This window comes from Tyto alba, unplaced genomic scaffold (genome assembly GCF_018691265.1).
Source record: "Tyto alba isolate M040663 unplaced genomic scaffold, T.alba_DEE_v4.0 Super-Scaffold_23, whole genome shotgun sequence".
Lineage (NCBI taxonomy): Eukaryota > Metazoa > Chordata > Aves > Strigiformes > Tytonidae > Tyto > Tyto alba.
Genome location: NW_024881297.1, coordinates 27,796,373 through 27,820,141, shown reverse-complemented (window position 1 = coordinate 27,820,141; position 23,769 = coordinate 27,796,373). Strand labels below are relative to the sequence as shown.

The following is a 23,769-nucleotide window of genomic DNA, read 5'->3' as shown; positions in this document are numbered from 1 at the left end:
ACAAAGGGGCCGGGGCTGCGGGGACACGCGGGCGGACGCATGGACGCGGAGCGGGGACACACGGGCCCCACGCCCTGGGGCAGATGGGGCCAGCTGGGGGGGGGGGGGGGGCGCTCCCCCAGACCCTTTGCTCCCTCCCGCCCCCCTCAGTTGAGCTCGTACCAGGCTGCGACCCCCCGTCCTGCCTCACACACCCCTCGAGGGACCCTGCGTCCTGCCCCTGACAGAGCACCCCAGGAACGCTGTGTCCCCCACCAGAGACCCCCAGCTCTGCCCCTGGCCCTCAGGAACCCCCATCCTGCCCCACAGATGCCCCCCAAGGATCCCTAATCCTGCCCCACATACCCTCTGGGTGCCCCCAGGATCCCTCATCCTGCCCCACACACCCCCCCAGGTGCCCTCAGGACCTCTCATCTTGCCCCACAGAACCCCCAGGAGCCCCCATCCTGCCCCACAGACCCCGTGACTGCCCCCAGGATCCCTCATCCTGACCCACAGACCCCCAGGTGCCCTTAGGACCCCTCATCCTGCCCCACAGACCCCCCAGGATCCCTCATCCTGCCCCACACACCCCACAGGAGTCCCCATCCTGCCCCACAGACCCCCTGACTGCCCCCAGGATCCCTCATCCTGACCCACAGACCCCACAGGATCCCTCATCCTGCCCCACACACCCCCCAGCAGTCCCCATCCTGCCCCACAGATCCCCTGGGTGCCCCCAGGATCCCTCATCCTGCTCCACACATTCCCAGGTGCCCTCAGGAGCCCCCACCCTGCCCCACAGACCCCTCAGGAAACCCAAGTACCCCCCAAATCCCCCTTGCCTACCCCCTCCTCCCAGCCCCCCGTCCTGTCCCCCTTAACAGCACCCCAACACCGCGGGTGGGGTGGTGATGCTGAGGCAAAGGGCCAAGATGGCGGCACCCTGCCCGCCCTCAGCGGCGGGGCGGCGCCAGCCGGCGTCACGCGGCGGGGGAGGGCGGTACCAAGATGGCGGCCCCGCCTGACGGCGGGGCGGGGCACGTGACCGGCGCCTCCAAAATGGCCGCGCCCATGGTGCGGGGCGACCGCCCCGCCGAGGGGGTAATGGCGGCGGGGGGGGCGGGGCTTCGCGGCCTGGAAACGAGCCGCGCTTAAAGGGGCCGCGCCGCTCTCGGCCCCGCTGTGCTGCGGCCACAGGGGCCGCTGCCGGACCCCCGGCGGCCCGTGTCCGAGGCGGGCAGTGACATCCCCCCCCCCCCCCCGGGGCGGCGGGAGGGGGTCCGGCCCCCAGGCTACAGCCCCCCCTCCCCACCTCCACCCCCCCCCAACACCACAGCTCCCGGTGCGCCGGGCGGAGGTTCCGCCGCTGTGTGTGTGTGTACGCGCGCCCCCTCCCCGTGCCGGGGCGGGGCAGGGGGCTCCCTCGGGGGGGGCGCGGTGCTGGGGGGGGTGTCTGTGTGTCCGTGTGTGTGTTTGTGTTGTTCCCCACCCCCCCCCCCCCCCCCCCCCACGCCGCGGTGGGGCGCGGGCCCGTCCCGGCGTTAGGACCCGGCCCGCGCGGTGCCAGCGCGGATTCCAGGCTGGCTCCCGGGCGTGACGTCAGGCGCGGGCCCGCCCCGGCCCCTCGCGCTCGGGAAAATGCTGCTGTCGGTGCCGCCGCGCTCCGGCCTGCCCGCCTTCGCCTACAACAAGAGCGGCAAGAAGGTACAGAGCGGGGGGGGGGGGGGGACACACGACACGACACCCCCGACCGCCCCCCCCCCCCGCCCCGCCCGGCCCGGGCCTGGACGCTGAACACCGGCCCGGGGTCGCGCCGCCGCCGCGGGGATTGGGAGGGGGGACACACACGCGCCGTGGGGACCCCCGGAGCTCCCCCCGGGGTTGGTCGTGGTGTGTGTGTGGGGGGGGGGGCACAGGGAGGTGGGGCCGTGCGTCCTCCCCCCCCTCCCCCGCCCACAAACTGCGATTTTTGGGGGGGGAGCTGGCCCGTGGGGAGCGCTGGGGGGGGGGGGGGGGGCGCTGGGGGGGTGGGGGGGCTCATGGGGGTCAGGGCGGGACACACGGGTCAGCTAAGTCCCCCCCGAACCCCCCCCCCTGCGCACCCCGTGCCTCAGTTTCCCTCCCCGGGGAGGCTGTGGTCATCCCACAGGTCGGCCCCAGCACAGACCCGCGGGGGGGGGGGAGATACACAGGCCCACGCGGGGCAGGACACGCCCCCCCCCCCCCCCCCAAGGCACCTGCCCCCCCTGCTTGTACACGCGTGTGCGATGTGCACACACCTGCCCTGCACGAGCACACGATGCCATGCGCCCCCCCCAACAGGGGAGCAGCCCGGGTGGGCTCTTGTGTGTGTGTTCCCCCGATCTCCCCACACGGATTGGCCCCGGGACATGCTTGCACACGCGTGGGGGGGGGGGGTCAGTGCACACGCGTGTGAACCGTGCACGCTTGCGTGCAGGGCGTGCGCCCACACGTGTGTGCAGCTACGTGAGCGTGCGCAGCCGTGCTCGCTTGTGCCGGGGGGGCCCCCGGGGGTGTCTGTGGGTCCCAGCCAGGGGACCCCACGGGGGTGGGTGAACCCAGGTCCGTGGGGGGTGGTTAAGAAGGGGGGGGGGGGCTCACCCCTATCCCCCCCCCCCTCAGGACCGAGGGATGGACACCCTGAGCTGCAGGGGGGTTTGGGGGGACACTGGGCTGGGGGGACACACGGGGCCACCATGGGGGGGGTGATGGGGGAGGGGGGGGGGCGTACAAGGACTCTGGGGGGGCCGGGGCGCGGGGGCGGGTGATTCATTTTTTCAGGTTGACATCAGGCCCGGAGGTTTCCCAGCCAGCCCCGGCAATAGGCGCTGGCCCCGGGGCTGGGGGGGGTGGTCCTGGGGGGGGCACGGGGGGGGTCCCACAGCCGAGGGGGGATCCTGAGGCCGGGCAGGATCCATCCCCGGGCCCCGCCGGGGGCTTTGGCCGCCCTCGCTGCATCTGCACGTGTGTCCTGGGGGGGGGGGGGCTGGGATGTAGGGGGGGGGGAGGCGCAGCAGCAGTGGGTGCTGACAGCCCCCCACCCCCAGCAGCCCTATGTGCCGCCGGCGCAGCCGCTGGCCCCCCCAAGCCCCAGCCCTGCCGGGGGGGCCGCGGACCAGCTCAGCAAGACCAACCTCTACATCCGGGGGCTGCACCCCGGCACCACGGACCAGGATCTTGTCAAGCTCTGTCAGCCGTGAGTGGGGCTGGGACACCCCCCCCCGGGGGGGCTGCAGCGGCTGCTGCCCCCCGCCCAGAGCCCCCCCCCCCCCGCGGTGGGGGGGGTGGGTAGGCGCCCCGCTGGGCACTGACTCCCCCTTTCCATCCCCCCCCCCAGCTACGGGAAGATCGTCTCCACCAAAGCCATCCTGGATAAGACCACCAACAAATGCAAAGGTTGGAGGGGCTGAGGTGGGGGGGCTCTGGGGGGCCCCTCTCACCACTGACACACCCCCCGGCCCCCCCCCCCCCCCAGGTTATGGCTTCGTCGACTTCGACAGCCCCACGGCGGCCCAGAAGGCCGTGACGGCACTCAAGGCCAGCGGGGTGCAGGCGCAGATGGCCAAGGTACAGCGGAGCCCCTTGGGGCCCCCCCCCAACACCCAGACCCCCCCCCCCCCCCGCACTGGGTCCTGGCCAGCCCCCTGACCCGCCCCCCCCCCCCCCCCCAGCAACAGGAGCAGGACCCCACCAACCTCTACATCTCAAACCTGCCGCTGGGGGTGGATGAGCAGGAGCTGGAGGCACTGCTGAAGCCCTTCGGGCAGGTGGTCTCGACCCGCATCCTGCGGGACCCCCACGGGGCCAGCCGCGGCGTGGGCTTCGCACGGTATGGGGGGGCGAGGAGGGGGGGGGAAGCTCTGCTGGGGGGGGGCCGGGGGGGGTGATGCGTGGGGCTGGGGGGTGCCCAGGAGGAGGGGGAATGATTGGGGCTGCACGGGGCTGGGGGTCTGCATGGGGTCAGGGGGGGTTGCATGGAGTTGGTGGGTTGTATGTGGTCGGGGGGGGGGTTGCACGGAGCTGGGGGGGGGGAGGGCCGCAGGGGGCTGGGGGGGGCAACCAGGAGGGCCCCTTGCGCAGCCCCCACCCCAGCCCCACTCCCCCCCCCCCCCCCCCCCCAGGATGGAGTCCACGGAGAAGTGCGAGGCTGTCATCACCCACTTCAATGGGAAGTACATCAAAACGCCCCCGGGGGTGCCAGGTGGGCTGGGGAGGGGTCCCTGGGGGGGGGGGGGGGGGCTGTGGGCTGGCTGATGGCACTGACGGCCCCTCCCCGCAGCCCCCCCGGACCCGCTTCTCTGCAAGTTCGCAGACGGGGGGCAGAAGAAGCGGCAGAGCCAGGGGAAGTTTGTGCCCAACGGGAGAGCCTGGGCCCGGGACGGTGACACGGTGAGGGGGGGCCGGGGGGGGCGCGTGGGGAGGGGGTCCCCACGGCGGGGTGGGGTGGGGGGGTGCTGCAGGGCAGTCACTGACCTTTTTGCCCCCGCAGGGCACCGTGACCTTGGCCTATGATCCTGCGACGGCGTTGCAGAATGGGTGGGTGCCCTGGACACCCCCAGGCTGCGGTGCGGGGGGCTGCCGGCCGTGTGCCCCCCCCCGACACCTGACCCCCTGCCCCACAGGTTCTACCCAGCGCCCTATGGCCTGGCACCCAGCCGGATGATTGCCCCCACGGCCCTGGCCCCGTACCTGCCCTCCCCCGTCTCCTCCTACCAGGTACTGGGGGGGGGGGTGTGTGTCCCACGGGCCGGAGGGGGGGGTGGGGGGGTCCCATGGGACAGGGGGGTGTCCTGGGAGTAGGGGCGGGGTGCTCGGGGGAGCCCCCACCCGCTCCCACCTGGCCGCTGCTGCAGGTCCACGGCCCCGCCTGGATGCACCAGTCCTACCTCGTGCAGCCCACGGTGAGCACTGGGAGTGGGGGGGGGCGTGGGAGCCCCGCCCTGGCCCCACCCTGCCCGCCACTGCCCTGCCCCGCCCACTTTGGCCATGCCCCGCCCACTGTGCCTGCAACCCCACCCAGTCCTGCCGTGCCCCACCTACCATGGCCACGCCCACTTGTTTCGTGCCCCACCCACTCTGGCCGCACCCCCACCCAGTTTGGCCGTGCCCCACCCGCTGTGACCACGCCCATTTTAAATTATGCATGCCCCTCCCACCATGGCCCCACCCCCCCGCCCCCACCCCTGGGTCCCAAGTCCCCACAGTCCCCGGTGCCTCGCGCCCCCGTGTCCCCCAGACACAGACCCCCCCCCGTCCCCGTGTGTGTCCCCCACCCCTGCCCCCCCCCTCCCGTGTCCCGTCCCCCCCCCCCGTGCTGATGGAGCCACGCAGGGCGCGGTGCTGGCCCCCGCTGTGGACCACGCTGTCCCCCTCCAGCCCTCCGTGGTGGCCCCCCTGGCCCAGCAGCTCGGTCACCTCTCGCTGGGCAGCGCCGGCACGGTAAGACACCCCCCTCCCAACCCCCCCCCCCCCCCCCCAAACTGCCCCCAAACCACCCCCCACCGGACCCACCCCCCCCACCGACGCTGCTGCTCTCCCCAGTACGTACCCGCAGCCGCCGCCGTCCCCGGAGCCTTCATCCCACCGTACCCACCGGTGCCGCCCGCCCTCCCACTGGAGGTGAGTGCTGTGGGGCTGGGGGGGGGTTCCGGGGGTCTCCGGGGGGGGGTCCAGGCTCTGCTAACACCTCCCCACAGGACGGCAGCGCCGCCCCAAGCCACGGCCCCATCGAGTCGCCGTCCGAGCCCGGCGCCTTCCCCTACACCTACGCCAAGTAGCAGCGGGGGGGGCCACCCCGAGGGACCCCGCACCCGCCGGCTGCTGGGAGGGGGCTGGGCCGGGACCCCCGCCCGGCGCTGCCCCCCCCCACCCCTGCACCCCTCCCCCTGCTGCCGCTGCCGCCTTGGGAAGGACCCGTGTCCCTGCTGGGGGTCCCTGAGCCCGGGGGGGGTCCCAGTGCTGGGGGTCCCGCTGTTCCCATGGTGTCTCGCTGCCCCCCTCCGCCGCCGGGCAGCCCCCCCCCCCCCCCCCGCCTTGGAGGGCTTTTTTTCCTCCTGCATTTTCTAAAAAACTGAAAAAAAAAAAACAAAAAAAAAAAGACAAACAAAAAAAAACCAAACCAAAAACAGGGGAAAAAAAAAAATAAGGAAAAGAAGACAAACGCCGCCCTGGGGGGGGGGGCCAGGGGTTTCCCGGCTGCCCCCCCCTCGTGCTTCCAGGGCCCGCGGCCCCGCCAGCCCCCCCCCAAGCCGCGGTGCCCCCCCGTGCCTTCTGCTGCCCGGTCTGGCCGGTGCCCCCGTCTCGGGGACTGGGGTGGGGGGGTGATGTTGGACCCCACCCCCCCTACCCCCGTGGGGTCCAGTCTCTGGGCACCAGCCCCCCCGCAGGGCCGGGGGTGCTGCCTCCCCCCCCCTCCTCCCCCCGCAGCCATTCCTGTCCCTGTAGACACGGGCCGGGCCTCTGCATGCTGCCCCCACCCCCGCCCCGGCCCGGGGGGGCAGGACAAGTGCAATAACCCCCCCTGCACCCCCCCCCCTCCCGCTTCCACAGGCGACGGGCGCCCCGAGGGTCACCCAGGCACTTTAGAGTCCCCGCGCCCGGGGGTGCTGTGGCCCCGGCCCCCCCCCCCCCCACCCCGCTCCCCCCCCCCCCCCGCAGCGACAATCAGGGGGGGTCCCACGGGGGCAGCTCTTGCAACCAAAGATTGAGGGAGTTGTGGAGGGGGGGGGGCGCTGAGCTTCCCCAGCCCCCCCCCCCCCCCCCCCCCCCCCCGGTTTTGTGACCCCTATGGTGTGGGTCTGTCTGTCCGTCCTTCCGCAGGGGGGGGCGAGCAGCCCCCCTCTTGCTTCCAGCTCTGGGGCCAGCCATGCCCCCCCCCGCCAGCTCTGCCCAGGGCCTCCCGGTTCTTCCAGCCCCCCCAGTGCAGCGGAGTCCCCGGCCCCCCCCCGGGGCAGCGGGGACCCCCCCGCCACACATCTACCTCACCCCACAGCTTGGTGCGTGCTCAGCCCAGGCCCGGGGGGGTGGGGGGCTGCGGCCCTTCACCCCCCCGCCCGGGGTGACGCCACCCCCCCCCCAGGTTTCCAGCCATCACCCACCTCTCCCGTTGCTGCTACTGCCCGGTCCCCCCCCCGCCGGGCATGGCCCCTTTGGTCGGGGGGCACGGGCCCCCACATGGAAGGAACCAAAGAGGGAGACCCACCGACGGCCCCGGGGGGGGCCAGGGGGGTGCTGGGACCCCTGTGCTGAGCCCCCACCCCACTGCAGGGGGGGGCCAAGCAGCAGGGTCCCACCAGCCCTTGGGTGGGGGGGGGCCTGAGCTGCAGAGGAGAAGCCGAGGCCCCCCCCCCCCCGGCCCCCTCCTGCCCCCCCTTTAATTTATACGTAGCGCATTTTGTACAGGTTTTTAAGTTGCTTTTTTTTAAAATCTCGAGAGGTTTCTAGTTTTGTATTTCTTCCTCCTGCTTCCGCGCTCGGCCCCCCCACCCCCCCAACAGCTCCCCCACCCCCCCCTTCGAGGTTTTTTTTTTTTCTTTCTGTTTTTAAATAAAAAGGCAAGAAAAGCAAACGCCTCTGTTGTGTGGGGAGAGGGAGGGGGGAGCAGAGAGGGGGGGTGTTCGCAGCCCCCCCCCCCCCCCCCCTTGGCCCCTGAAGCATCCCCCCCTCCCCAGCTTGGGCCCCCCCCGCCGCCGCCCCCCCCCAATCCCACAGAGGGCTCGGACCCGCGTGTGTCTATCAAACGTGAGTTGTTTATTCTCGAACGCGACACGCGGGGTCCTACAGCTCGTGGGGACATCAACAGGCAACAGGGAGGGGGGCCAGAGGCTGCCTCCCCTCCTTTAAACCTTATTAAAAATGAGATTGGTCCTAAAAATATAGAAAGAAATAAATTTAAATTCACAAAACCTGTACATTATCAAAAAGTCACTAAAACGACACGGCTGGTTATAGAAAAGGCGGCCGGCGGGCTGGAAGGGGCCGCAGCCGGGGGGGGGAACACACGATGCTCCTGGTGATGCCGCAGCCCCCAGCCGGGGGGGTACCAGGGCTGGGGGTGGGGGGTGGTCACAGAGAAATGGCCCCGGCCCCCCCACCCCACACCCCGGGCCTGGGGGAGGCTGGGGGGCGGTTGGGTGGGCACCGGCCGTGGGGGGGCTTTTGGGGGTGGAAGGGTAGAGGGGTGTCAAACCAGGGTGGTGGTGGTGGGGGGGGTGTGTGTGTGGGGGGGGAACTTCAACTGAACGAACACGAGAACAATACGGAGACTCCCGAAAACTTTCCCACGACGGAAAAAAACCTGACGGATCTGAAACATTACTAAAAAACAAACCACAAAAAAAGTTTGTTACAGCGCAGTTATTTAGATAAAATATAAATATTTATGCGTAATATAAAGTCAGTTCAAATAGACTTCAAATCCACCTCTTATTTCAAAGCAAAAAAATAAAATAAAATAAAAAGTTTCTGAGGTTATCTGATAGAAAAAAGGCTACTTTGAGAGACGGGGGGGGCGGGGGGCGCGGCCGGGGCCCCCTCCTGCCCAGGTAGGTGAGTTGTTTTCAGTGCTCTGTGGGGCCGGGGAGGGGACGCGCCCAGGGCCCCCCCCACGGCCCCGCCGGCCGCCGAACCCCCAGAGCGAGTACCCGTAATATCCTGGCCGGGGGGGTTGGGGGGGCCCCAGCCCCCTCCCTGGCTGCCCACTGCGGGGGGGGGGACACACACGACACCCTTGCCCCAGTTCAGGCCCCCGCCAGCCGGGGGGGGGGGGGGGGGCCCCCTCCCCACCCAGTGCAACCCCCCCCCGAGCCAGCAGTGGTCTGGGGGGCAAACACCCGCCTGAGGCTTCAAGTCCATGGGGGGGGGGGGGGCAGGGGGCTGGGCCCCCCCCCGGGCCTGCAGTAGCGTCCCTGAGGGATCCCAGTCGGGGGCGGGGGCAGCCAGGACCCCGGCCCAGCCCCGGGGGGGGGGGTCCTCTTGCTGGGGAGGGGGGGGGGGCCGGGCTCTTCCTGAGACGTGGAGGCAGGGAAAGGGGCTGCGGGGCCCCCCCGCCCTCCCCAGTTTGGTCCCTGGAGCCAGGTGGGGAGGGGCCGGCACCCGCCCCGGCCGCGGACAGGGGGTCCGAGGGCAGCGGGGGGGCTGCACCGGGGGCCCCCCTCCCCGTAAAGTGTCTGCGCGGGCGGGGGGGGTCCCGGCCGGGGTGGGGGGGGGCTAAGTCCACTTTACTGGCCGTTAATGCATGTAGACGCTGCACAGGAGTGCTCGGACACATTCACTACGAACTATTGCTATTATTAAATATTCCCAGCGGGGGGGATTCGCTTCCCTCGTTTGGGGGGGGTGGGGGGGAGGGGGGTGGGAAGAGGAGGGGGGGGGGGGCTGTTTCTGTTCTTAATTAGAAAATAAAATTTAAAAGAAAGAAAGAAAAAAACACCTCTTTTTTTTTTCTTTTTGGCTTACACAGTCTGTGAGTTTGTGGTGTTGGGGGCGGGGGGGGAGGTGTGTTGGGGGTTCTGGGCAGCAGAATGGGGCCGCAGGTGCCCGCCGTGGGGCGGGGGGGGGGGGGGGGGGCCCGTTCGTGCCGGCCTGGGGGGGAGCCCCCCCCCCCCCGGCGTGGGATCAGCAGGCAGCGAGATCAGCTCCAGAGGAGTCAGTTCTTGGGGGGACGGGGGGACCCCAGCCCCGGCCGGGTGGGGGGGGTGGGGCGCGGGGGTGGGGTGGGGTGTGGGTGTGTGCCGCCCCGCTCACGGGTTAGTAGCGTGTTTTCCCTGATAAAACTCCTCCCACCGGCTCTCGAAGAACTTGCGCATGGCGTGCCCGGCCTTCCCCACGTCCGAGTCGTCCTCGTTGAAAGTCTGGCAGTTGTCGAACACCAACATCGCGTCAGCCGCAAACTCCTCCGAGCTCGAGTACCTGCGGGGCGAGGAGGGAGGTTGGGGACCCCCCTCAGTCCCGTGTTGTCCCCCCCCAAAACCCCCTTCCCGCCCCGGGGCGGCACGCTCACCCTCCCCGCAGCAGCCGCGTGCGCATGGTGGCGAAGTCCATGGGGTTCTTGATGATCTTGCGGTAGCCGGGGACCAGGCGGGGGTTGACGGGCTCCAGGAAGGGCCAAGCGTCCTCGTGTGACTCCATCTCCATCAGGATGATCCTGGCGGGGGGGGGGGGGGGGGGGGGGGGCTGGCAGGGTTAGGGGGAGCCCCTGGGGGGAGGATGCACCACCCCCCATCCCCCTCCACCCCTCCAACCCCGGCCCCACTTACTCGCAGAAGGTCAAGTCGGTGGGTTGGCCCCGCAGCGTCGCGCCCCTTCGCTTGGCGGGGGACAGCCCCTCGCCCCCGTAGCGGGGTACGGGCAGCCCCTCGCGTCGGCGCGAGGCCGGCCGGCGCCGCGGGCTCTCCTCCTCCTCCACCAGGCTCCCCCCCAAGAGACGCCCCCGTTTCCGTTTCTTGCCTCGCCGGGGCGAGACGGGGTCCCGGTACTCCCCTGCCTGTGGGGAGGGGAAGGGGGGGGGGGGTCACCACCGGCACTGGGAGGGGGGGTGCAGGGGTTGGGGGGCTGCCTCGTGACCCACCCGGGAGACGCAGACAGAGCAGAACCAGTCGCCTTCGGGCACCTCCGTCATCTTGGGCCGGTGGCAATAGAGGTGGCAGCCGCGGTCGCAGCCGTCGCACAGCAGCAGATGCTCGTCGTCGTCCCCGCGCCGGCACACCAGGCAGGTCTGTGGGGAGGGGGGGGGCTCAGCCGCAGCGGCGTGGGGGGGGTCCCCGCCGCCCCGGGGGGGGTGCTCGTCCCCTCCCGCGCCGCAGGCTCTCACCACTCTGTTGACCGACTTCTCCCAGGCGATGGATTTCTCCAGCTGGTAGATGCAGAGGGAGACCTGGGCCGCGCTGCGGCACCGCTCCAGCGTCTGCCGCCACGTCCGGACCCGGGGAGTGATCTCGTAGGCTCTGCGGGAAGCAGGGGGGGCTCAGCCGGAGCCACTCGCACCCCGGCAAGTGCGGGCAGAGGGGACGGGGGTGGGGGGGGTGGCTCACATCTCGGTGGGGCCCATGCTCAGCTCCTCGGGGTTGCTCAGCACCGCTTTCTCCACCACCACCTCGTGCAGGGGCCAGAGCGGTTCCTTGAGGTAACGCCGCTCCACGTTCTGCTCCAGCGCCGCCAGCCGCAGCACCGCCAGGTCCAGGGGGTTGGTGCGCTCCCGGCACAGCGGCAGCCCGTCCCGCCGGCTCCGGACCGTGATGTCTTCCAGGGGTTCCACTTTGTGCTCGCAGTACTGCAGGTCGTCCCGCGTGGAGTCGGGGCTGGGGCACGTCCAGCCCTGCGGAGAGAAGAGGGGGCTCAGGGCGAGCGCCCGGATGAGGTCACGGGCGACCCACGGCCCGGCACCCACCCGGATCTGCAGGTCTGCCATCAGCACGCGCTGCTCCAGCTCCTCCACCCACTGCAGGACGGAGAGGTCGGTCTCGTAGGCTCTCTCCATCACCGACCACTGGGCCAGGGCTTCCTGAGACACGGCGGCGCCGGCCGCCTCGGGGCGCGGGTGGAAGATGGGGTCTGGGGGTGCAGGGTGGGCTCAGCAAGGGGAGGTGTGGGGTGGGCAGCGTTCCCCCACCCCAGCCCGTGCAGGCAGCCCTTACCGGTGGTGGTGCGCAGGCAGACTTCCCGCAGGAACTCCTTGTGCTTGGTGAGGTGCTTGTGCAGCGCCTTCTCCCGGATGCCCCGCGGGTGCAGCGCGCGAGCCACCGCCTCCAGCTCCTCAGGGTCCTGCACCCACCACCACCCGCTCTGCATCTCTGCAAGGCAGCAGCACCGCGACGCTCAGCACCCCGCCGGGGGGAACCGGCACCCCCTGCCCCAGGGGTCCCACTGCTGGGCTGGGCTCTCACCAGGGGGAACAGGCTGCTCCGTCAGCTGCGTCAAGTATTTCTGTTCAATTTGCTTGAAGAATTTGGTAGGGGGCCGTCCCCGGCGCTTGGGCTGCCCCGGCAGGTCCTGAAGCTTCTCCAGGCTGCCCCGGCTCCTGGGGCAAGCGCCGTGGGCCCTGGCGCCGGCGTGCACCGGCGTGGAAGCGAGCAGGGGAGCCGTGGGGTCGTCCGCAGGGAGACCGTTCAGCTGGTGGGGACGGGGTGTGTCAGAAGGGCCAGGTGTGCACCTGTTCCTGCGCCCCCCAAAACCCCACAGCCCCCCATCCTGGGGACTGTTGGGCTTGGCCAGGAGGGTTGGGGGCAGCAGGACCGAGCTCCCACTGTGCTGCCACGAGGGCAGGGTCCCCCAGCCCTCGGGTGTCCAGTGTCCAGGCAGAAGGTCCCACCCTGCTCCCCCCCAGGGAGGTTCCCCCCACACCGTTCCTGCAGGCTGGGGGGTTGAAACGCTGGGTGCAGCCCCCCCGGCCCCAAGCACGTACCTGCCTGGCCGAGCCCTTGGGCAGCTCGCCGCGGGGCTGGCCACGGGGCTGCACGGCGGCTCGTGGCGAGGGCTCGGCGGAGGAGGTAGCGAGGGGAGCTCGGTCGTCACAGGGCGTCCGGGGCAGCAGGTTGAACCAGGGTCCCCGCTTTTCTGTAGCCTCTGGAGCGCTCTCCTCCTCTTCTTCCTCCTCTTCGGGGTCCGATGGGGCCTCGAGCGGCGGCAGCCCTGTGTCCCCCTTGCCGGGGCTGCTGTCTGGGGTGAGGACGGAGTCCTTGAGCAGGGACGACTGCGTCTGGCTCAGCCAGGAGAGGAAGGCGGACTGGCTGAGGTCGTGCTGGCTCTGCCCCAGGGGCACCGACTCCTCCAGGACCCCATTGACAGGGGGGGGTCTGGGCCCGCAGTGCTGCGACAGCTCTTCTTTGCTCTTCCGGGGCCGGCCACGGGAGCGCGAGGCTGTGCAGTTTGTCCGGCTGGGAATGGGCACATCCACGGGCTCCTCCTTCACCGGGGAGACGTGGGGGGACGCCTTCTCCTCCGGGGGTTCCTGGGGTGCCGGCTCAGCCACTGCAAGGGCAGGAGGAGGTGGTGAGACGCAGGGTCTTCTCCCGGTTGGGATGTCCCCCAAACCGGGAAGCCCCTTCCCAGCTCACCCTCTGCGCCCTCCACGAAGATGCCGCCCAGGTGGGGCAGGACCCAGTACCGCCGCCGGTACCGGTCCTGGCCCAGAGAAGCCGCTCGCAGCGTCTGCGAGGAATGGAGCAGCTTCTTGCGGAAGAACATCTGCCTCTGTGGGGAGAGCGCAGGGTGGTGACGGGCCCCGCAGCCCGGGACAAACCCCCAGCCCTCCGCCGCACGCTCACCTTGGCCAGCTTCTCGATCTGCCTCTCGAGCTCAGGGACGCTGGATGCAGAGGTGTCAGCCTGGGGAAGGGACCAGCCAGGGAAGTGTGGGCGGGTGGGGAAGAGACCCACGAGGGTGGTATCACCACCTCTGCCCCTGCTGCCAACAAGCAGCAGACAACCCTCTGCCACCCCACCTCCTCCTCCCTGCGGGATTTCCGTCCCCGGGTCTCCTCCTCCTCCTCCATCTCCAGGCCCGTCTCCTCGGTCAGGCGGGAGCTGCGCCGGCGTCGCCCGTCCTCCAGGCCCGTGATCTCCGACTCGGGGCGACCCGTCTTCTTGGCCAGGGCGACCTTCAACCTGCCGAGACCCAGCAGAGGCGTCCGCTGCCTGCCCCCGCGCGCACCCCGCTCCCGTTACCCCGCAGCGCCAGAAAATTCACCCCGAGACCCCCGCACCCACCTGCGCAGGCGGCCCTCGATGATCCACTTGTTCTTCCTGTAGTTGGACATGTTCTCCAGGGTCTTGTCGATCTCGCTGCAAGGAGACGGGGGCTGGCTGCGGCGGGCGGCTCGGCGCAGCTCTCCCGGGAAGGAGGGGGGCCCGCGCTGCCCGTGGGCAGGGGGGGCCGGGCTCAGAGGACGCGTTTGCCCCCCAACCCGCGCTCACTTGATGATGAGGGCGCTGCTGTTGAGCTCGTTCACCAGGAAGGCCAGGATGGCGGCTTTCTTCTCCGGGGGCAGCGCCTGGAAGGGCTTGGTCCGCAGCCCGTCGCACAGGTCCTCGCCCGCCCCGTGCGCCGTCAGGAAGCAGCGCAGGATCTCGGAGACGGTGTCGCGGTTCAGGCTGATCTCCGACACCTTTTCCCCCAGGATTTTCAGGGACTGGGCAGAATAGAGGCGGAGGTTTTGGGGAGTCCCCTCCTGCACCACACACAGCAGGGTTTGCCGGGAGGGGGGATAAAAAACAAGAAGCGGAGGATGCCAGCACCCCGTGGGTGGGAAAAGCAGGCCAGGAACATGAACCTGAGTGGAAACAAGCCCCGGGGCGTCCCAGGACACTGGGCAGAGCCAGGCAGGGCTGCCCTGGCCCCCGGAGCAGGAGCACCCCAAAGGCTGCCAGGGGCCGGGAGCCAGCCCGGTGCAGGAGGCTGCAGCACCTCCCTAATCTGGGGTCCCCTGGCCTGAGCCTGCAGCAGCCCGGGCCTCGCAGGCACTGACACCCCCAACCCGACGGGGGCTGAGGAAGAGGAAGGGGCTGGGGCCGGCTCACCTGGCAGTACGGCGGCAGCCCGGGGTCGTAGAGCGCAGCCTGCAGCAGCCGCACCAGCAGATCCTGCACCTCGCCGGCGCTGTCGCCCACCCCCAGCAGCCCCTCCTGCAGCGCGCACAGGCTGGGCACGTCCTTGGCCGGGTCGAAGCCCAGGACCTTGCCGTAGCTCTGGAGGAACTCCACGACCGTCAGGCAGTTGGAGAAAGTGCGGCTGGGCAGGATGAGGCCCGGGATGCGGGAGAAGGCTGGCAGGGGCTGCAGGGGAGGAGAGGGGGCGGTCAGGGCTGGCCACCAGCTGAGCCCTGGCGAGCCCCCCGCGCCCAAGCCCACCTGATGGTCCCCCAGGCACATGTCCTCCGTGGGCTTCTTCATCTCCTCCAGGATGAGCTGCTGCCGCCGCCGCTCCTCCAGACGCCGCTGGGCCACCAGGCCCTTGTCCGCCTTGCGAGCCCCTTTGCCCTTCTTCTCCTTGGGCCGCACTTTGTCTTTGCCCTTCTCCGGTTTTCCTTTCTTCTCCTTGACCTGAGGACAGACCCCGGGACGCATGGAGAGAGCGGCTTCATCTCCTCCCCTCCTTCCCAGCCCCCTTCTACCCTGTGGACTCACCTTGGACTTCTTCTTGGCCTCCTTCGCTCTGGGGGCTTTGGCCTCCTGCTTCTGCTTGTTCTTGGCCTGGAAGGGACAAGACCAGATCAGGGATGTGGTGGTCTTCCCACACCAGGGAAGCTCCTACCCCCGACCAGAGGGGCCCCAGAGCCACCTCAAGCCCCACGCAGCCGCTCATACCTTCCGCCTCATTTTCTTCTTGATTTTGCTCATTTTCAGCTTGTCCTCGTCGCTGAGCACCTCTGTGGGAGCAGAGAAGGAGGGTGGCGATGGACCGGCCGTTGGGGTCCCACTGGAGCCAGGCTGCGGGGGCTGCACCAGCTGCCCCGAGCCGGTGGGGCTGGGGAGGGGGTACCTTGGGCTTCCAGCCTCTTCAGCAGCCGTGCGTCCGTCTTGCTCAGCAAGTCGACCATCTTGACCTTGGGAGGCCGGCCCCGGCCGCGTTTCGCAGCCGGCGGCTCCTTGGGCTTCACCTTCTCGGCATTGCGGGGTCGCCCGCGCTTGCCCGTGATGGCCTGGATGCGCGAGGGGATCTCCTCGGGGCTCAGCTTCACCCACTGCAGACCCTGTGGCACAAATCCGGGTCAGCACAGCGTGGGGGGGGGGACGGGGTGGCTCAGCTGCCCCCAGACCCACCTCCGGCGTGTCCCGCTCCTCATAGAAATCTCCCACCGGCATACGGGGGCTGAAGCTGAAGTGCTCACGCCGGACGTCCTGCACCACGTTCCTGCTCAGGTACTGGGAGGAAGAAGGGGGCTCAGCACCCTGGGCTCCGTAGCTCCCAGCAGCATCAGTCCGCTGCAGTCAGGGGCTCTATGGGGGGGGGTCTGCGGCAAACCAGGACCCTGGGTCAGCCCCCAGCCCGCTCTCCCCGCGGACCGTACCTTGATCACCTCCGGGAACTGCTTCATCCTCTTCCCACAGGGCCCGTAGTACCAGGTCTCGCCCTGCCAGCGGTGGTTCCCCTTCTTGATCCGCACCTCCCGCCTCCACCTGGGCACAAGGACCGTCAGCCGGGTGCCGTGGGGGCGGCCGTGGGGCCGGGTGTGGGGCGGGGGGCCGGCACCACGTACCCGTGCTGCAGGGGAAAGCGCACCTCCTCCTGCGTGGCGATGCGCCGGCGGGGGACATCACCTGCGGGAGAGGGGACGGGGCACTGGGCTGGGGTGTGCTGGCTTTGGGGGGGGTGGGGGGGGAGGACGCCCGGGGGGGCTCTCCGCCTTACCCGCCGCTGACGTGCTGCGTGGGGCAGCCTCCTCGCTCCCTGCTTCTGGCGCGGCCGAAATCTCCGGACAGCTGTCGGCAGCCTCTTCCTCCTCTTCCTCCTCCTCCTCCTCCTCCTCCGCGGACGGGGCCGGGGACTCCGGCTCCAGCGGAGGGTTGAGCTCCAGGGACCCCGACTCCTCCAGCCCCACGTGGCTGCTGCCGCCGTTGAGGTCGATGCTGCTGTCTGCAAAGCCAAGGTCAGGGACATCAGCGCCGAGCGGAGGCGCCTTCCTGCTCCGCCCATGACACCGGCCAACCCCCGCCTGCCCCCCCGGGGCTGCGCATCCCCTCCCCGGGATGGCCGGGACCCCCCCCCCCCGCCCTTGCTGCCGCGGGGGCTGGTGCACCCCTCATTCCCCACCAGCACCAGCCGCAGCTCCCCGCTGCGGGTGCTGGCACATGCGGGGTCCCCCGCTCTGCCCGGACACAAAGGTGCTGCGGGGGCAGGATGAGGCCGGCGGGGTGGCTGCCCCCCCCCCCCCCCCCGGCCCCTGAGAGGGGGGGCACCGGGCTGTCCTGGTGCGGCACGTACCGTGCAGGACGGGCGGCGAGGCCGGGCCGGCGAGCAGCGGGGCGGGTGGGGGGCTGGCGGGCAGCAGGCCGAAGGGGCCGGCGGCGTGGAGGGGGGGGCTGGCGGCGCAGCGTAGGCCGGGCAGGTCGGGGGGGTCCTCGAGGGGGGACTTGTCGGTCACCAGCTGCGAGTCGTCCATCGCGTAGAGGTCCCCGGTGCCGGGGTCTGGGGGGGGGGGTGAGCACCAGGACCTGGGCTGGGGGCACACAGACCCACATCTCCGCTCCCGAGGGGCGGCCGGGTCCCCCCCCCCCAAGGCCGAAAAGGCGCCGGCAGAAGAGGGGTTAAGGGGTTTCGGCGCCCCCAGCCACGCCCCCTCCTCTGGGAAGCGGAGGAGCCCAAAATGGCCGTGGCGGTGGCGGTGATGTTCACCAGCGCGGAAGTTCAGGCGCTGAGTAACAGCCTCGTCACGGAGCTGGGAAGGAAGGGAAGGAAGGGAGCGCGGAGGAGGCTGGCGCGGGAGGGACGCGGCGGGGACGCGGGCCCGCCCCTGCCCGCCCAAGAGAAGCCTTCGGCCTCCATCACCATCATCATCACCACCGCCATCGCCCGCGCGGGCCGGGAGCCGCTTCCCCGGGCGCGAGTCCTGCCCAACACCACCCACCACCACCACCACACCACCCCCCCCGGCCCAGCAGCCCCCTCCCCCCCCCCCTACCTCTGGCCAAGGACTCAAAGGGCTCCAGGGGGTCTTCGCTGAGGATGTGGGTGTCCTCCAGCCGAGGGGCGATGGGCGACGTGTCCCCCAGGCAGGCGCTGCCCACGCCGGGAGCCAGGACGGGCCCCTCCTGCCCCAGCGGCACCGCGCCGGGGGCAGACCCGTTGTAGCTGCAGATCTTCAAGTCTAAAGGGAAGAGCCGACCGAAAAGGGACCCTGAGGCAGCAGGACGCGACGGTGACACAGCCCAGGGCATGGGTGCCCCCGCTCCGGGGCATCACCCGGCACGAGCCGCCGCCGTGCCCTGCAGCACCGGGGAGGTTGGCAGCTGGGCCTCCCCCCCCCCCCGCCCCTGTGCCGGGGGAACACCGCTCTGCCGGCAGCGACGCCGCGGGCTGCGCCCGGCCCGGTTTAACAAGATCCCAACAGCGACTCTGAGTTGTGACGGGCCAAACCTCAGCCGGGTCAGAGCGGCCAGGCCTCCCAGGGGAATGCAACGCCCAATTCCACCGTCCCGGCTCAGGACCCGGCACCACAGCTCTCCGAGCTCTGCCCTCCCGCACCGGCAGCGCCAGGCTCCTACCTGGCTGTGCCTCCTCCAGCTCCATGCTGCCCACCAGCCCACCCCCGTTCTCCGCGATGGCGGGGGGGATCTCTTTGGCTGCAGCATCGGCGTCTCCGTCGCCAGCGCCCGGCTCCTCCGGCGGCAGCGAGAAGGGCTGGGTGCCGGAGCCCAGCATGGGCGAGGGCTGGGTGGCCGTGTAGAAGCTGGCCGGCCCGTTCTGCATCAGCTCGAAGCTCTGGTCGTGGAAGGAGTCGTACAGCTCCTGCGAGTCAAAGTTCAGCCCCATGGGGCCGGGGGTGCCGTTGCCCCAGAACTCCTGCCCGGCACCCCGCAGGTTAGTGCCGTGCCCCGGGGATGCCGGCCGGGACCCCCCGGTGACGCCGTTGAGTGGGAACTGTCCAAGGCTGGAGAGGGGGGGGGCAGCGGAGCTGCCGTCCTTGAGGCCGCCGGCGGGGGGGTACGGCGTGTAGTCCCAGAGGCAGTCGTAGGTGCGGAGGGGCGGCGTGCCGGCGGGCGGTGAGCTGGGGGTGAAGGTCCCTGAAGTACTGGGGTGAGATACAGTAGAGAAGCCATTGACATTCATGCCCCCGTTCAGACCTGCGAGGGAGCCAGAGGAGACACAGACGGGTCAGTGGCGCGGCGGGGGCATTTCTCAGCACCCTCCCTCGCGCCGAGGCCCCGCCGGCAGCAGGTGAGAGGGTTGGAGGACAGATGGACAACCCGGCCCAGAAGCCGTCGAGCCCCCCGCTCCTGGACAGAGCCGGGTGGTTGCCCCCACCCCGAGACCGCCCCCCCCCCCCCCCCCCCGCACAGCTCCCCGCTCAGTGAAACCGGCTTCGCTGTCGCCGGGCTGAGAGCTGCAGGGTGCCGGGGATTAGCCGAGCGCTTGGCAGGGCTGCACGGGATCAGCTGACCAGCCAAATCCATGCGCAAACCCCAGACCCCGCTCCGGCACGGCCGCATTTCTAGGCCAAGGCGGCGGCGGGCACGCGACAGACCCCCGGCCCCCACCTTGTGCGCGGGGAGCGGCCCCTCCGTCCCCACGGGGACACTTACTTTTCCCTTGCGGGGGGAAGCTGAGCGGGGAGCCGTGGGCGAAGGGGCTGTCCCCTGAGGCAGGCGTGGGTTTCGGTCCTGAGGCAGCGGGTGCAGAAGAAAGGCCAGTGAAGTTAAAATGGTTGTTTGTTTCCATTTCTGCGGAGGGGAGAAGAGGCACTGGGATCAACCACCGGTGGTGACCGGGGCTTGCCAGCGCGGCGAGCACCCGGCCCTGCCGCGGGGGCACGGGGAGGGTGGGGACCCCCTGCTCTCACACCGAGATGCTCCCAGGGACATGGAGGGAGCCTGGGGCAGAGCCGGGTCCCCAGCCCAGGGCAGGGCGAGCACCTGACCTGGAGCTTGAGGGAAAGGCAGGGAGCGGCCGCAAAAGCCCCCCTGGGACCGCGGTGCCCCTGGCCGGGCCCCCAGCGCCACGCAGCCGACGCTGCCTCTGCCACGAGCTGGCCCGGGCCCAGCAGCCGCAGCAGGACGAGCTGCCACCTGCGTGAGCACAGCTCGTCACCGCGCTCCAGCGTCCCCGGGGACAGCCATCACTGAGAAACCCTGCTTGGCACCCTCCCGCGCGTCTTCCCGCATTAAATTCTCCCTGGTGCTGCCATCCCGGGGTCCCTGGTGCGGGGAGAGAACCGCGGGAGCTCCACAGGCTCTTGGCCCGCGGGGGCCATTTACCAGCGAAGCACCGGCCCCTCCCGAGCAGCTCAGTGACCCCACGGGGCCCCGGCACAGCCCGGCGCTCCCTGGGGAACGCTGCGCTCCGAGCACAGAAACGCCTCTGTGGTGACAGCCGGTGCTGCTGCCACGACCCCCCCCACCCAGCCGGAGGGGAACCCGCACCCCACAGCATGGACCTGAGCCCCGTCCGTCCCCCGTCCCCCCCCCGGCACAGCTCCAGGGGTGCCCCCACAGCAAGATGTGGGCCTGCCTTATGTCAGAGCCGCTGGTGACCTTCATCACCCAGGAGCAGTGGACGCTCCTGCCTAACCAAAGAACCTCGGGGAGAGGTCCCGGTGGGGCCCAACCCCAGGGTGGGACCCTGCGGTGCAGCCAGCAGCTGCCCGTGGGGCTCCTGGCACGTGGGGCAGGGGAACAGCCGGCACAGGGGAGCCGAGGCCCTGCAAGCCCCGCAGATGAGACGGGAACTGTGGTGCTGGCAGGGGGACCCCCAGGAGGGACGCCCCACGGGGCCGGCGTCTCCCCTGTCTTGCCGTGTACACCGAACCTGCGCCGGTTCCGCCGACCTCTCCGGAAGGGCCAACGCTGCCGCGCGCTCAGCCGACGCAGCGCTTCGGCAGCAGCTCGTGGCACAGCCCGTGTCGAAACCCGGGCGGGGATTTCATCACACCCTCGCCTGCGTCGGCTGCTTCCCCGGTGGGGGCCGGAGGGGCCACGGCCACTGAGCCCTTTCCCGGCTGGCCGGGGACACCGGTGATTCATCCGCCAGAGAAACCCGTATGGGCGGTGACACGGCTGCCACACGCACGTCACTCCCAGATGTCCTGGGGTGGCCCTGCAGCCACCCCCCCCCCCCAAGAACCGGGGGTGGGGGGGCTGGCGCAGCCTGGCCCCTGCCCTGACCCCACCAGGAGCCCCCGGCCGGCACAGAAAACCAGCTGCAGGGTGGCTGAAAAAAAGCAAAAACCTTTCCGGTCCCACCCCGCGGGTGATGCGCCGGCCGGGAACACCGCTGGCGGCTTTTGGAGGTCAGAGGAGGCGGCAAAGGGACGTGCCAGAACCGGACAGGTGGCAGCCGCAGGTCAGCGCCGCAGATTGGGATGGACTGGGAGCACGCCAGGCGCGGGGAGGGGGCCGGGAGAGAAGCGTCACGGCCGAGAAGGGAAAATAAAAGCCAGGGCAGCGGGGCTGCGAGTTGGGGGGGGGGGACGGACACACACACCAGCTGGCTCAGCCGTGGGGCCGGGCTCCAGCGTGCCGCAGGACCGGGGGCTGCGGTGCCCTTGCTCCGGGGACAAATGGGGCCCAGCCCCGGTGCGAGGACACCCTGGGTGCTGCGAGCGCCGGAGCCGCCCCTCGGCATCACCGGGAGCGTGGCCAGCGCTGGGCGCGGTGCGGGCAGAGGCCACGGCCTCCCGCCCGGGCTGGGGCTCCTGCCCGCCGCGGTCCCGCTCCCCCCCGGCCGGCAGCGCGTGACGGAGCCGCAAACTGGGCCACGGCGCGTAACCGGAGCCGGCGAGGGCCGGCGACAGCACCGGAGCCTCGGGCCTGGTGGCAGCGGCGAGGCGGGGGCTGCTCCCGGCGGGGGGGGGGGGCTGCAGAGCCGACGTGGCGTTAAAGCCCAAACCCACCGGCGCCCGGGCAGGTCTCCCCACGCCGGACACGGGGTGAGGGGTAGGCAGCGAGCGTCCCCCGGAGACGGGGGGGGGGGGACACCGGGGGTTGTCGGTGACGTTGGAGCGGTGCCGTTGGCCTGGCAGGGAGCTCCCCCCTCCCCCGCCCACCTTCCCCCCCCCCCCCCCCCTCGGGGCAGCGCCCCCCCCCCCCACCCCGGCAGCGAGACGCGACCTGATTAAAAAGGACGTTTCAAAAACAACGAGACGCAACAACCGGCTGCCATTTCCCGGCCACTTCCTGCGGGGGGACGGACACGGACGGACACGGCCCCCCCCCCCCCCGCCACGGTGCCGCACCCGGCGGGGACCCCCCGGTCCCTGCGGCAAGGACATCCCCCCTCCCCCCCGCCGGGTCTCGAGGGATGGGGGGGGGGGGGGGGCGCCCCGCCCCCACTCGCCGCAGGGGGGGGCCCAGGACGGAGGGGGGGGGGGGGGCGGACAGACGGACGATGCGGGGAGGGGGGGGGGGTGTCTCCCTGTCTCCCTCCTGCGTCCGGGAGGGGAAAGCGGAGCGGAACCGCAGCGGCCAGCGGGGACGGGGGAGCCCGGTAAAGGGGGGGCTCACCGGGATGGGGGGGTCGCGGCGTGGTCGGGAGAGGACGGAGAGGTGGAGGAGGGGAATCTCCCCGGGGCCCCAACCGCCGCCCCCCCCCCCCCCCCCCCCCCCGGCCGTTACGGGCCGCCGCTGCCCCCCACCCCCCGCCCCGACCCCGCACCTGGCAGCGGCGGCGCGGGCCCGGCGGGCGCCCCGGGCCCGGCTCAGGCGGCGCGGGGCGGGACGCGGCTCCGCATGGCGCGGCCCCTCGGGCGGGGCCGGGCCGGGCCGGGCCGCAGCGCACCGGGCCCGCGGAGCCGAGCGGCGGCAGGAAGCGCCTCGCGCCGCCGGGCGGTCCCAGCCCCGCCGCGCACGTCACCGCCGCCGCGATGGCGTCACCGGGAGCGGCGCCGCGCGTCACCGGGGGGCGGGCCGCGTGCCCACGTGGGAGGGGGATCCCCGCCCCCGGCGGGGTCAGGGCGGGGGGAATCCCCACGCGGGGCCGCCCCCCCCCCACACCCCCCCCCCCCACACCCTCCCCCCTCCCGGTGCCGTGCCCCCCCCACCTCCTCCGGTGCCACCTGGGCCGTCCCCCGCCCCCCCGTCCGTTTTTTCCTTCGCCCCCCGCATCCTCGGCCCGACCGCGGCGAATGGCGGCACCGGGACCGACACCGGCACCGGGGCCCCCCCCTGTCCCGGGCGCTCCTCGGCGCGGCCGCGGGGACACCGGAGCGCCCCCCCCACACACAACCTCCCGGGATCCCCGGTGACGTCACGCGGCACCGTCCGCGCTGCGCAGGGACCGAGGGCGCCTCCGGGCACCGGAGCGGAGGCGGATAAGGGGGTCCCGGGGCGGAGGGAGGGTGGCGGGGGGTGTCCCGGTGCATCGCCGGGGGAGCGGGGCGGGGGGGAGGAAATCCCTGCCCAGTGCGGGGCGGGGGGGCCCGGTGTGGGGGTTCCTAGCCCGGCGGGGGGTCGGGGGGCGGCGGGGAGGGGGGCGGCTCGGTACAGAGCCCGGCGTCCGATGCAGCCGGCCCGGCTCCACGAGGGTCCCGGGGCGGGCGGGGGTCCCGTCCCGCGCGGTGCGTACCTGGGGGCGGCCCGGTGCCCGGTCCCGGTGTCCGCCCGGTGCCGGTGCCGCCGCAGGTGCTCCCGGCCCCGCGTGATGTCAGCGGCCGCCACCGCCCCCTCCGCGCGCGGGACGCGCCGCCATTTAAAGGGACCGCGTCCCTTCGTGGCTGGACACACACACGCACGCACGCGCGACAGGACCCTCGCACCGGGCCCGTGCCCCCGTCGTATCCCCCGCTGCAGGGACCCCCCCACGGACCCCGCTCCGTAGGTGAAGGGGCTCGGCCCAGCCCCCGGGGGGCTCGGGGGGGTCCCTGGGGGCGCGGCCGGGGCTGCAGCCCCCCCCGCCCCGTACCGGGGGTGGGGGTCGGGCCGGGCCGGCGCAGCCCCCCGAGACCCCGCGGACAAAGCAGCAGCTGGTGGGGCCGGGGCGGCTCTTTGTGCTGCAAAATGGTGGAGCCGGAACAGGGGGTGGGGGGGGGGGGGAAAATGGGGACAGACAGACACACGGACAGACAGACATCTGCCCCCCACCTCCCCAAGCAGCCTCACCCCATGCGAGGGGGGATCCCTC

General features: G+C 71.6%; 2 protein-coding genes across 6 annotated transcripts; one reads left to right on the top strand and one right to left on the bottom strand.

Moving 5' to 3' along the window:
- Window positions 1-1,480: 1,480 nt before the first annotated feature.
- Window positions 1,481-6,081, top strand: RBMS2 (RNA binding motif single stranded interacting protein 2). Of its 3 annotated transcripts, none has more exons than XM_042796571.1 (13): window positions 1,481-1,686; window positions 3,054-3,199; window positions 3,341-3,399; window positions 3,479-3,570; window positions 3,675-3,832; window positions 4,125-4,204; window positions 4,283-4,392; window positions 4,493-4,539; window positions 4,626-4,719; window positions 4,857-4,904; window positions 5,335-5,442; window positions 5,545-5,622; window positions 5,700-6,081. In XM_042796571.1, exons 1-13 carry the CDS (start codon window positions 1,621-1,623, stop codon window positions 5,778-5,780), a joined length of 1,167 nt encoding a protein of 388 aa, XP_042652505.1. In that variant the 5' UTR covers window positions 1,481-1,620; the 3' UTR covers window positions 5,781-6,081. The 3 variants fall into 3 exon arrangements, with proteins under 3 accessions (XP_042652505.1, XP_042652506.1, XP_042652504.1); XM_042796572.1 differs by having other exon boundaries at window positions 1,482-1,686; window positions 3,051-3,199; window positions 5,380-5,442; XM_042796570.1 differs by having other exon boundaries at window positions 1,483-1,686; window positions 3,051-3,199.
- Window positions 6,082-7,731: 1,650 nt separating this feature from the next.
- On the bottom strand, window positions 7,732-23,272 carry BAZ2A (bromodomain adjacent to zinc finger domain 2A). Of its 3 annotated transcripts, none has more exons than XM_042796539.1 (29): window positions 23,215-23,272; window positions 19,239-19,376; window positions 18,201-18,779; window positions 17,618-17,803; window positions 16,921-17,124; window positions 16,348-16,572; window positions 16,196-16,256; window positions 16,007-16,115; window positions 15,759-15,860; window positions 15,478-15,688; window positions 15,303-15,364; window positions 15,123-15,188; window positions 14,847-15,038; window positions 14,517-14,771; window positions 13,914-14,128; window positions 13,707-13,781; window positions 13,442-13,604; window positions 13,266-13,325; window positions 13,056-13,191; window positions 12,404-12,969; window positions 11,886-12,111; window positions 11,637-11,792; window positions 11,390-11,553; window positions 11,034-11,317; window positions 10,814-10,946; window positions 10,571-10,717; window positions 10,260-10,486; window positions 10,004-10,147; window positions 7,732-9,912 (listed from the first exon to the last, which is right to left on the bottom strand). In XM_042796539.1, exons 2-29 carry the CDS (start codon window positions 19,372-19,374, stop codon window positions 9,744-9,746), a joined length of 5,253 nt encoding a protein of 1,750 aa, XP_042652473.1. In that variant the 5' UTR covers window positions 19,375-19,376; window positions 23,215-23,272; the 3' UTR covers window positions 7,732-9,743. The 3 variants fall into 3 exon arrangements, with proteins under 3 accessions (XP_042652473.1, XP_042652472.1, XP_042652471.1); XM_042796538.1 differs by lacking the exon at window positions 23,215-23,272 and adding an exon at window positions 22,306-22,356; XM_042796537.1 differs by lacking the exon at window positions 23,215-23,272 and adding an exon at window positions 19,574-19,638.
- Window positions 23,273-23,769: the final 497 nt, after the last annotated feature.